Source organism: Aulonocara stuartgranti, assembly GCF_965226115.1.
Source record: "Aulonocara stuartgranti genome assembly, chromosome: 7".
NCBI lineage: Eukaryota > Metazoa > Chordata > Actinopteri > Cichliformes > Cichlidae > Aulonocara > Aulonocara stuartgranti.
The window spans coordinates 13534930-13547393 of NC_138945.1; the positions used below are offsets into that span (position 1 = coordinate 13534930).

The following is a 12464-nucleotide window of genomic DNA, read 5'->3' on the forward strand; positions in this document are numbered from 1 at the left end:
ACAGTTTTAGCTCTGGCCCCAGATGTCAGCCTAATGTGTACCTCAATCAAGCCATGTAATAACAACAATGTGCCGGAACATAATAGCACAAAAGTAACATGACGAAACTCTGTTCAGACAGTGAATGGACTGATTCTTATGTAGCGCTTTTCTACTCTCCCGGATTACTCCAGGTGCTCTATACAACATGCCACATTCACCCAATCACACACTTTCTCTAAACCGAGTGCTTCCTAACTACATTCATACACATTCACACTCTTTACATGCAGACTGGAGGAACCAGGGATCGAACCACTAGCATTCCGATCAGTAGGTGACCTGCTTTACCTCCTGAGCTACAGCCACCAAGTGGTAAACATGAGTAAACCCTCACTAGGTTTTGGATAAAGTGTACACTCACAAACCTGTCAAACCAGCATTTGAAACACTGGCTACCATAGCAGTATAGTATTGCAACGTGGCATTTGGGTCTTCTAACTAAAACAGGAAAACAGGAACATAAATAGTGCCATCATTGCCAGACCTGGCCCACATCTGGTTGACCTACACCCTACCATGACACCAGTTAGTCAGAAGTGCCAATTGATGCTGTATCTAGGGAAGACCTGTTTTCTATGAGCCTGGGCCACATAAACCACACCACAATCGGGCCAGATATGGCATGCCATTACATAAACAGTGCCATCTATGCCAGACCTGTCTGCTATGTGGGTATTTGTCTATAATGGCACACGGCAAAAATATCAGAATTACTGTTTCATGTCGTCTATAATGTGCCAGTATGAATCTATATTTTACAGAACACAATGCAGACAGAGAGGCCAGGGTAATTTAGAAATGGAGTCATGCTGTTTAAAAGGCAGATCTGCTCCAACCCTGTTATTTACAGTACTCTTTAGTCTTTACGGGACCGTGTGCCACACCATTTTCCTTTCAAATGTAACAATGTATGCTAGAGGTGGGAATCACTATACAACTCACGATACGATATTATCACAATACTTAACGCACGATACGATATTATTGCAATTTTTTAAAATATTTTGCGATATTCAGATTCTGTACATAAAGGTGAACTTTATCAATATTCATTTTATCTAATATCAAAGTCTCACACTCAGTCTCTCTCTCATTTCAGTCAGCTTTATTGTTGACAAACTGAACGGTTTGTATTACAGTCTAGTCCAACTTAACTGAACGCAACCATCTGGTACAATTATAGCTATTCTGAACTATGCAATTTATGAAAACTATGCAGCCCATTCAGCAACTGAAGACTTTGAAAGTAAATTAAAACAAAATATAATTTTACATTAAGTTTAAAACTTTTTTTATGTAATTAAAATAAAACATGTCTTAAATTAAAATAAGTAAACTGTCATGTTTATTGCTGCCAAAAAAAAAGTTAAACACATTTGGACAGTGAAGGAATGTCAGGATTCTTGCTCAGAAAAAGGAGCTGATCAACATGCTCTGAAGTCAGAGCAAATTGTTTGTAACAAAATATCGATTTCTGCTGTCCCTGTATCGATACATTATTAGCAAACAAAATATCACGATACTACACAGTATCGATTTTTTCCCCCCACCCCTAATGTATGCTATGTACAGTCATGTGGAAAAGAAAGTATGCCCTATTTCAAGTTTTTCAGGTTATAATAAAAACAGCATCTGCTCCTTAGAAGGTCTTAAAACAAAGCTGAAGTAGATCCTTACTGTTTCCATAGGAATTCAAAGGGTAAGTAACAATCGGGTGCTGCTAATCAAATAAACTAACTGATCATCAGCAAGAGCGGGATGAGTATGAGCTTTGGTAGTTTGCTGGACTGAAGCACTTAGTCCATGTGTTAACACAATGCCAAGAAGGAAAGACATCACCCGTGATCTTGATCTTTCTAAGAGTGGACATCCTAAAAAAATGTATTCAAAGGTCAGACTGTAATATTCAGAGAAACTGCAACATCTCAGACTCTACAGGTCTCATAAAGCATGTTAAATGTTAAAACTGATAACAAAAGGTTAGTATGTCTTTTTTCCCAAAGTGTTCCCAGGAAAAAGGCTCTTCTCTCACACATGACAGCACAGATTAGGTTTTCAAAGCTGCAACTGAACAAACCCCAAGACGTCTGCAACACAGACAAGTCTAAAATGAAGATGTCCATGAAGTTGGTCATAATGCACAGTAACATACTCAGTGAAGACCAAACACAGCATATCAGCACAAACGCAAAAACAGGTAATGCTACTCTTTCAGAATATTTGGGACTCTTTCATAAGTAATCTAAAGTGATAAGACCTCTGTGTTGTGTTCCTGAGGATCTGTCTATAAAAAGCCTCTTGTGATTTTAATTTGGTGCTTTTAAATTTGTTAGGCAGCTGAACGAAAAATAACATGCTTAATTAGAGAACTGCACATTAAGATGATCTGCAGTCAGCCCCTTTTTTCTTTTTCCTTACTTTTCATCTCTGTATACATATTAGAATGCTCAGAGTAGGAATTAATTCAATGAAGATATTAATGAAAAAAAAACCTATAATAACTTGGACACAACACAAAACACAAAAGAGACTGATCTCAAGTCAGTTGTTTATACTGATGCATACTGATGTAATGTTGCCATCACACACACACGCTCACACAGCAGCTCACTCTGACATGTGCAGTGTTACATCACTACCTACAGCATCATGGGTGAGTGGAGAAGAGAGCTAGACGTAAGAGCATCTCTGCTGAATAATTGCTTGATCACGTGAGTGTTAGTTTTAGTGCACAAAGTCAGATTTCTCCCTCCTGCAGCTACCAAAAAATTTGGAATTAAAATATACACACGTGAATTTGATACATGCTACTATTCAGCAGTGCTGGCAAACAGAAAGAAAGCATCCAAAATGTAACATTTATACTGAATTAAAACGTCATTGATGAAAGCTTAAATAATTTACACAAAGAGGAGTTGAACTGTGCAGGAGGTGCTTATTTTGAGTGCTCACAGTTCTAATTATGTAACTTCAAAATGACTAACATTTACTACATAAATAACCAACAAGGTAAAATTCTATTTTAACCTTTAGAATGACTAACAAAAAATATTTTACGAAAACTGCATAAAATATTATGTACAACATATTAAAATAGAAAATATTACGTAGTTAAATCTATGTAGAAATGTAATTTGTATATTTATTAAATTATTAGGGATCCTTCGTCCTTTTAGAGACAACTGACACCAAATGGACCTTAGCTAAAAATATGTATCCATTTCCAAAGCTCACCATGTCTCAATGGTAGAATAACACACTGAATTGTCAATTTAAACTTGCTAATGAATGATTAGCAGAAACATTGTAGTTTTATGTTTAAGTCTTAGTTTTAGCTTTTCAATTATTATAATGTGGGTGGTATTTTTGCAAGACTTATTATAGGTATTATAATACAAACATAAAACTTCATGTAGTGCCGATATTTCAGTCACAATAATTATCTGCAGCAACCTGCTATCTTCACATTTAAGCACACTGACAAAGACAAAAACTGGAAATTTCATAAGCACACGATATTTCGGTTATTTTTTGTCTTTTTCAATTGCCAGTTTTTTATTTTTATTTTAGTTTAAGTGTTTTTTCATATCTAGTGTTGCTGTTTAGCTTATCTTTAGTTAAATATAGCTAAGTGGAGAGCAAACATGCTACCTCTCCTGGACCATGAAACCCTCTTTAGAGAATCAGAGAGAAAGTGAGAGCAGACATCCGATAGAGAAAGAGTGGGAGAGAGGACAGAAAAAAATGGAGATTAGGCAGGGGTCATAGATGACTTAAATCATGTCAAGCTGGTGTTATATTATATACTCAGTTTAAGTTGACTCAAGTATATAAACTTGCCACTGGAGTAACAGGGGTTTAGAAACAAGCCATAACTTGCTTGTCATCAGTATGCACATACAACTTTGATTATATATGTAATCATGTTCTTATAATGTTAATTTAAGTGTCTCTTTTTCTGCTTACACCAATAGGATGGTATTTTAATTATCCATGAATTCATCAAGTAACAAACGGTATAGAAAGGAAGCTGTGTTCAAATTCCTTCAGTACTTCTCTGTAAAACAGTGGGAGAGTACAGCTGCAGTGCTGATCAAAGTGTGTAGGAAAAATGCTGGGCCAATAAATTATATAGTTTATGTCAAACATAAAGCATGTTTATGTTCATTTTTCATTTCCTACTCTAATCTCCTGTGCATTTCTTTTGTAGTGAGGAGATTCGCCATCTGGAGCCCACAGGCAAGCTGACAAATAGCAAAGATGAACATGCATTATTTGAGCAAGAGCCATGCAGTGAATGATCCTCTGCATGTGGAGTGCAAACGGAGTAGAGCTGCTGAGTATAAGATAACAAAAATATAAAGTTACAGCTGAAAGTGCAAGTCGCAAACACAGGAAAGCATAGAAGGAGGAAATACAACAAGAGGGATGGACTGTAGTATTTCATGGGTGGCTGATTAAATACGATGACTGGCCCAATCACATGCGGTCGGTGTGGGAATGTTGATGTGAATATGTAACAAAAACCCTGCAGGCTACAGAAGCTGAACTGATGTGCATGTGCAAGTTCTTTCACGGGGTTGTGGCGACATGAAGTAGAACACAAGCATGTGACACTGAAACTGTACAATACCAACAGCAAAGGGTCAGAGATGGATTAAATAGTGTTTGCTGCTCTAATGCATAATTCAATAATTAAAGGAATTCCTGTTTACAACTAACACATCCACTGTGTCATAGTTGATAGTTTTTGCTATTTTAATTTCATGCAACAAACAGCAGCCACAAAGAACCAATGCTTAGATGCTGGTGTAGCTCTGACTGTTCATTACTGGTTATAAATGCCATCCACCTGCCAGAGACTACAGATTAAAATTAATTAAATCCTTAGATTCATGAAGAATTACTGGTATTTCATTTCAATTTGGACATATAATTAATTATTATGAAAACTAAAATAAAGGGTAAATAATTTTTTAAAAAGTGTAAATAATAATAATAATAATAAAAAAATTAGATCCGGAGGGCACACTGTTTAACACAGTTTTGCTCATGTTTACATGAACTACTCCTATGTTACAAAGTTGGGGTTGGTGAGGCTTCTCCCACTTTTTAAGTGAGAAGCACAATTCAAGGGGGCATTCCAGTTGATTTAAACTAAAAGGTAGGATTTCTGACTTCCCACTTCAAATGGAACGCAGCACAAGATATAGTTAAGCAGCTCTGATCTGCCCTACAAAAGGCTTATGCTCAAGCAATTGACTGAGCATAAGCTCAGTCAATTGCTGGAGTTGCTGGAGCATAAATGCTAATGTGAGATATTGTTTCAACAGCCAAACGGTGTTAGTCTTCATTCCAAAAGTCTATTAATAGAGGAATCCGTTAAATGTTGAAGAGGAAACACATTACTTTAAAATATATTTGGCAATGCTTTTACAAGCTATTTTGGGAAACGTTGTTGTCGCCTCGATCTTGTCAGCATCAAGCCTATATGCAACATTTTTGCATTTTCATAAAAAATAAAAAAATAACATAAAGACAGCTATAGAAAATATTTTCAACTGATTGATTAGCTGCAGCCAAGAACATCTGTTAGAGACAGTCATCATGTCGGGTGACACAATCAATGGCTCAAAATAAGAAACTGCTTTGGTTTGAAACAGCTTGAACTTCTGTAAACTCTGATCAGTGCACACAAAGTAGAATAGCAAGTGCAGTAACTATCAGGGAGGCAGGGCTCAGCTAACAGCTAACACTGGTGAAAGAGAAGATAACAAGACCAAGGGATAGAATAGAACTTGTAAAACCACTGTGTTGACCTCAGTCACAGCAGTGTGTATCCACAGTATCCACAGGTGATAAACATCATCCCACATATGTCCAATGAAAGCCCTCTGCTCACCTGTGTCTCCAGTGTCCTATTGTCAAGGGTCAACTGCTCCAGCGAAAAGGCCAACCTCTCTGACTTTTCAGTGGCCTGGAAAATATAATGCAGCCAGTATGAGATGTATGTTATAGTACAGAAAGAAATGCACATGTTTAACAACAAGCCTATTTTCCCTCTGGATATATAAAAACGTTCACATACAAATTTTTTCATTAATTATTCACTAAATGACACTTTGGGTTAAAAAAAGCTACCAGGTAGAGTGCGCCTCACACACTGTGGTAGATTTAGTCACTGTAGAGTTAATGCATACACCTTCCCTGAGTCTTGTTTCTGTTTTGGATAACTAAACAAACCACTTTAAAAAAAACTAAGTACAGAGTCAAACAGAGTCATATTAGCACTCAAAAACAGTACTCTATTAATAGAACAGAGCGATTAGAACTCATTAAGGATGTTGGCTAAAAAAGGAAATTCAGCCTCAAGATTCTCCTGCTGTTTCACCCTTACATTAATCTCTAATGGGTTTCTTGAAGCATGAACAGAAGTATGAAAGCTGTGGCTTTAGGCAAAAAAGAACTGCAAACTGTCCGGTCTACTTTCAGAAACAAAAGCAGTAGAAAAAAAGACTACATGCATTCAGCAGATATTCATTAGCAGGAAAAACTGTCTAGTTTTTCAATTTTTCATTGCTGCATTTATACATTTTCTCCCACCATGTTTGATGTGTTAAAAAAAAAAAAAAAATCTGAAAAAGAGACCACTGGGAATGTAAAAGTAGTAAAGGAACAAAAGTCTTCTATAGGAATTGTTGTAGCACTGTTTCATAATCTGGAGCAGGCGCCACGTTGCGGAAGCCGCCATGTTGCCCCACCATCTTGAATATTGTTGCCTATATGGGCGTTGTTATTCCACCTAATTGCGTTTTATACAGTATATGTGGCTAGAGATCGGCCACATGCGTAGTGTGCCTTAATTTAACAATAACAGATAGCTCTTTAAAACTATCTCTCTAAAAAAAGCAGCAACTGTAATTCCTCTCAAAATGTATGGAAATAATACTGTGAATAGTCAACGGTAACTTTATTGTTCCCAAACACAACAAACACACCAGACACACACACACACACACAAAAAAAATTCATGGCAATAAAATTATAAGAAATTACAAGATGTACAATTTCACTCATAAATTCAATTAAAATGCCCAAATTACCAAGATAATCAGTCACAATAAATTGTTAAATGAACCGTTTTACTTATCAGTAATTTGTATCAAATTAGGGTTAATATCTTGCCAACTTTTCTTTCTAGAGAATTACTATGAAATTACTCTAAATATTTCTTTTTTTTTTTGTACGGTGTTAGGACAAATGTTTGGATTGTGGGTATGGCCTTTTACAGTCAAATGAACAGATGTAAATGTAAATGTAATACAGTAAAAAAAAAATAAAATAAAATAAAATATTAATGAAAATCAAAAGTGAGTAACGTCAAACTGAACCTCTTGAATAAGTGTATTTTGTACATGTGCACACCTACCTGTGTCAGCTGGGCTCTCAGCTCTTTCTCCCTGGAATGAGTCTCCTCCTTCAGGGTCTGGTAGTCTTTCGTTGAACGCTCCACAATCTGCTCCAATCCTAACAGAAAAGAGATAGCAGCTTTAACAAATCACTCACTGAAATGAGAATAAAGGTAGCAGATATACAGCAGATATGTTTACCTTGCATTGTCTTTGCTGCTTTCCTGTTCTCCTCCTCAGCTGTCTCAAGTTTTTCTCTCTGAAACGGAGAGGCATCAGCTTGACCACGAGCTAATCACTCAAACAGCAGCTGATAGGTTTGTAGCTTGTACCTATCCGCTGGAACGTTGAAGACAATATAATTACACTGCAAAGCAAGACACAAGCAGGCTGGTTTACTCATGCATGAGGGAGGTGTCTGGCTGGAGCCAAGTGTCGTCCCACCACTTGACCTCCGTCAGAGACTCTCAGCCAGGCTCCCCATAGCACTCCTTTTATTGTGGTTACATGAATATGCATAGGTTCATTAACATATGACGTCTACATACACACAAAGAGTACCTTGCCTGTGTGTGTGTGTGTGTGTGTGTGTGTGTGTGTGTGTGTGTGTGTGTGTGTGTGTGTGTGTGAGAGAAATCTGTGTGAGGTCAAGATGTGACCCTGTGAAGACTCCCCAAGGCTAGTGCCAGGACGTCTAAGTCCATCTAACAAAAGGCTCTTATACTTAAACAGATATACGTGTGCTTGCTATACCATAAATCAACAAGAAAAGAGAAACTCTCCTAGGGAGTATGTGATTTATACCAAGGACACTCTAGAAGAACGGATGCACTCCCTAACACACAGAGCTGTTACTTTAGGATGAAACATCCTTTCAATCCACCAATGATTATATACACTTCTAAGCATATATGAGTAAATATTTCTAAGCATAAATGACAATCAACAATACAAATCTAACAGCAGCATTCTTGAACCTTGAGCTAACCAGGGAATAATGACTGGCTCCAGAAAGCATACAAGGTTGTTGGATGAAATTCTGCTCTCAACGATCCTCACAAACAAAAACACAGAGTGATTAAATAAGACGAAGCTACAGCTCCACGAACCACCCGCACAAACATTGCACTTCATTTGGAAGATGTGCTGAAGAGTTTAAGCACAACTCATGTTCTTGCTTTTCTGTCAGTGATAATAGCAAAACGACTGACTCTGTAACATTATTGTGACAATTCAGACCAAAACATTACTATAATAATTTTAACTTTTATTTTTGTGATTGATTCATGTTTCTTGATTTTTGGCACAATTGCCAAAATATCCACTTGCATATTTACTTAGAGTTAATTCTCAAAGTAAATAGCCCTGTACATCAATACAGCAACAGTTACTGAGGATTTCTTTCTTTTATTATACAGCACAATTATTTCCATGTGTTCCTCATGCTTGCTCCATATGGAACATATTAATTTTCTTGTCTTTGAATCTTTAAGGATGTTTCCCAATAGGTCTGGCATTTTCATTTATTATATATGCACTCTTGTGAGCGATGACAATATAATATTCACTTACTAAACAGTCACAATCTATTCATCCTGTGTACCAGCTAAATGATCACCTTTTAAATGTCTACACCAAAACTTCCTCCAGCTATTTTGATGAGACAGGCCTTATGTCAAAGTAGTAATTGCTGTTCAAAGTTAAAAGATCAAATTTAGGAGTTAAATGTGCTCTATATCCTGACACCACCATTTTCTATTTAAATGCCGTTGAATTGAATGGGGTTAACAGGATGAGAAAGCTGTATCGCTTGTTTGTTTTAGCCAAACATCTGTGGTCTTTTTATAGATGCCTCATCACTCCAGCCACTCACGCACACACTCAGACCTTTTGCACTGCTTCCAAGCACTTTCTTCTCCAATGTCTGCCTCTCTAGTGTTTTGTACACATTCCTCTTGTATAGTGTATATATTGTATTATATATAATTCTCCTGTCTGCTATTTATTCCTGCATTCCTGTACAGTTGGCGTGGAGCACCCATAATTTCATTGTACATGTGCAATGACAATAAAGGGCTGTTCTATTCTATTCTTTTCTATCCTATTCTATTGTCAGTAGGCAAACTGAATAAGCTGTCAGTAAGTACTGTTTGTTGAGTTCATACAGTAAGCCACAGGTAGCTGAAGAAGTAGTTTTTTAACAATGAACAACTAAAAGCAGTTCATTTCTCACAAGATTTAATAAACAGTTTATTTAAAAAAAATCTATAAAATTAATAAAATTATTTTATGGGTCAGGCTTTGAAGGGTTAACATAATCACAATAATTGCATTAAGAAAAAAATTATATACAATCAAGATTTTAAAATTAATTTTAATCCTGATCCTAATATATAAAGTGTTAAGAATGTAATTCCTGCAGTAAGTAGTTCAAAATAAAAATAAATACCTGCATTGATTTGTATATATATATATATATATATATATATATATATATATATATATATATATATATATATATATATATATATATACATAAAAAATAAAAATATATAAAAATGGGAAACAGAGCAGTTTAACTTTTATTTTACCCCAATTAGTTTTTAATTTGTAGTTCATTTTGACCTTTTTTTGTACTTTTTTAAAAATAATGTTTACACATTATAAAAATTCTGGCAAATATGAAGTTTACAAACTCTGTATAAATGTATTAAAATAACATGCTTGTCATCATCAGTACTATCAATTTGTCTCAAAGGCCAAATAACTAACCATTTCTCCCAGTTCTTTTTGGAGCGGTATAGAAGTAATTTCTTCCATATAATGTATATGTTTGAAAATATTAACAGACAGTGTGGCAGTAGGACAATTTCTGAAGCCAGTGTCTTGTAATGGCTTGTTTGCATGCTGCTTCCAGAAGCTATTTTTGTCAGCACTGCTTAGTCCATCAGGGTTATAACCAAGATCTAAGATCTAACCAAGTTCTACAAACATTAAAGCCCAAGACTTAAGAAATAATGGTTGTTACTTCCTTCCAAACAGGTAGGACAAAGGTGCCAGTCAAAATTTATGGGCATGATCAACATTCCTGCCAGCAAGCCTAGATGGGTGACAGTTTACTTCAACCTTTGTTTGATTTGTCAAGCCGATATGTCTGGCTCAAGTTTCTAAAATGAATGAGCTTGCACTTTTTAACAATCTTACACACAGGGGCAATGGAATAATATGCACACTGCCCAAATCTAGGATCTTGCATCACTGATTCAAACTCAGGATTTGTACTCCTCACCTACTACAGAAATATGGGCTAGCTGAGCAAGCAGTCTCATTGTAATGTTAACGTTTGTCCATGCTGTAAGTGAAGAATACAAAGACTGGATGCAAACGTTTCACTAAAACTAAATATGTTCATTACAAGATTAAGAAAATCCCAGTCAATCCAATCAAAAGCACTCAAACTGAGTAGAATAACTTTTTCCTTTTTTTTTTTTTTAAATTTGTTCAATAATGTGTAACACTTTCCTCACACTGTCTTGAGTTTGCATCTATTTTTTTTATTAATCTAGTTTAATCCTCACTAGTTTTTAATTTTCATTTTTACTAAGTTAGGGAGGGTCTAAAGAATTTTTTTAAATCAATAATTGTACTGAGAAAACAAGAATTTATACGATTATTCAAATGATTTTTGTATTTAATCCAGACTACAAGTAGTGTTATGCATGACTGTCTCTCTTATAGATGGTTTGTTTCCTCAATCTCCAAGCCTGCAGTTTTGTTGTTTTGGGGATGATCTAATAATTTCCTTACCTCACAAATCCTATGTCTTTCTCCACCTACTCACTCATTTTGTGTACTTCTTATTTGTTTCTGACTTGTAATGCATTATGACAGCTATTTTATTGGCAATAATGCTCTCTGATTTTTTTCATTTTTGTTTAAGTTCTATGGTTTCTACTTTAAAATTATTTCCTTTTGTTTTAGTTTTATTCATTTTAAGTTTCTTAAATTATTATAATATGTGAGGTATGTGTCAGAATAGAAGAATATAAGTGCTATTACAATAAAAACGCAACACTCTGCTTTTATGTAAGCCAACCTGTACATTTTAAATAATTTTCTATTAATGTTTTTAGGCCTTTTATATTTTTATACTTGCTTGAAAAGTTCACAATAAGTTAGATATTAATAATTGAGACCAATGTAAAAAATAATGTAAATGTGAGTTATCATAACAAAGAGCTATGTTTGTCTACGTTCTCTTAGATGTATCACTTTAAAAGCCATTATTATTGACAGACAGGTAAAGTATACAAGTTCAAAGATGGGCTACAGTACATTGTCATTTCTCTGAACATGTGTATTGTATTTATTTATGTCCAGAGTCTCTTTCCTTCTTACCAGACTGGTTAGCTGTTGTTCCAAAGACGTCTTATCCTGCTGTACAGACTGAAGCTCTTTCTGCTTGCTCTCCAGGTCAACACTCAGCTCACTGATCTGTTCGAAGCACACAGTATAGACCATAAAACATACATATGTATATCTGTATAGAGCCATAAATTATGCATCATCACAGTAACTTCAACAGACCACACAGAGTATCACATTTTACTAGATGGTGGGTTGAATGAAGAGTGTTATACCAGTTCTTCTGATTTTACAATCATGTAACAATTTCAATAATAATGATAAATGATGACTAACACATTCAACAAGCAATTATGTTTCTTATAAAGCTGTGGCACAGGAATCGCTGAACAAAACACCATAGTCAAGAATTCTCTGGTGCTTTCTACAAACCTTCTTCTCCTGAGACTGAACCTGTGCCTTGAGGCTGCTGATTTGTTGCTGTGACAGAGACACAGCATCCTCCTTCTGCTGGGACGCCCGGAGCCTGAGCTGGAGATCTGCCACCTCCCTCTCTAGCTCCATTATCCTGGAGCGCTCAGACACTGTGGCCACCTACAGCAGAAAGCAGAGTCATGAGGAGGCTATGGGGCAAAGAGGAGACAGGGG

The 12464-nt window shown here is 35.8% G+C and overlaps 1 protein-coding gene across 5 annotated transcripts in view; it reads right to left on the reverse strand.

Annotated features, from left to right (window-relative positions):
• Positions 1-12464, reverse strand: part of clip1b (CAP-GLY domain containing linker protein 1b) — a 48927-nt gene that overhangs the window by 23468 nt on the left and 12995 nt on the right. For all 5 annotated transcript variants that reach the window (XM_082539131.1, XM_082539129.1, XM_082539128.1 and 2 more), the window contains 5 exons: positions 12249-12410; positions 11850-11945; positions 7653-7710; positions 7472-7569; positions 5945-6019 (listed from right to left, as the gene is read on the reverse strand). In XM_082539131.1, the coding sequence (XP_082395257.1) occupies positions 5945-6019; positions 7472-7569; positions 7653-7710; positions 11850-11945; positions 12249-12410 (489 nt within the window). The remainder of the gene's footprint in view (positions 1-5944; positions 6020-7471; positions 7570-7652; positions 7711-11849; positions 11946-12248; positions 12411-12464) is intronic.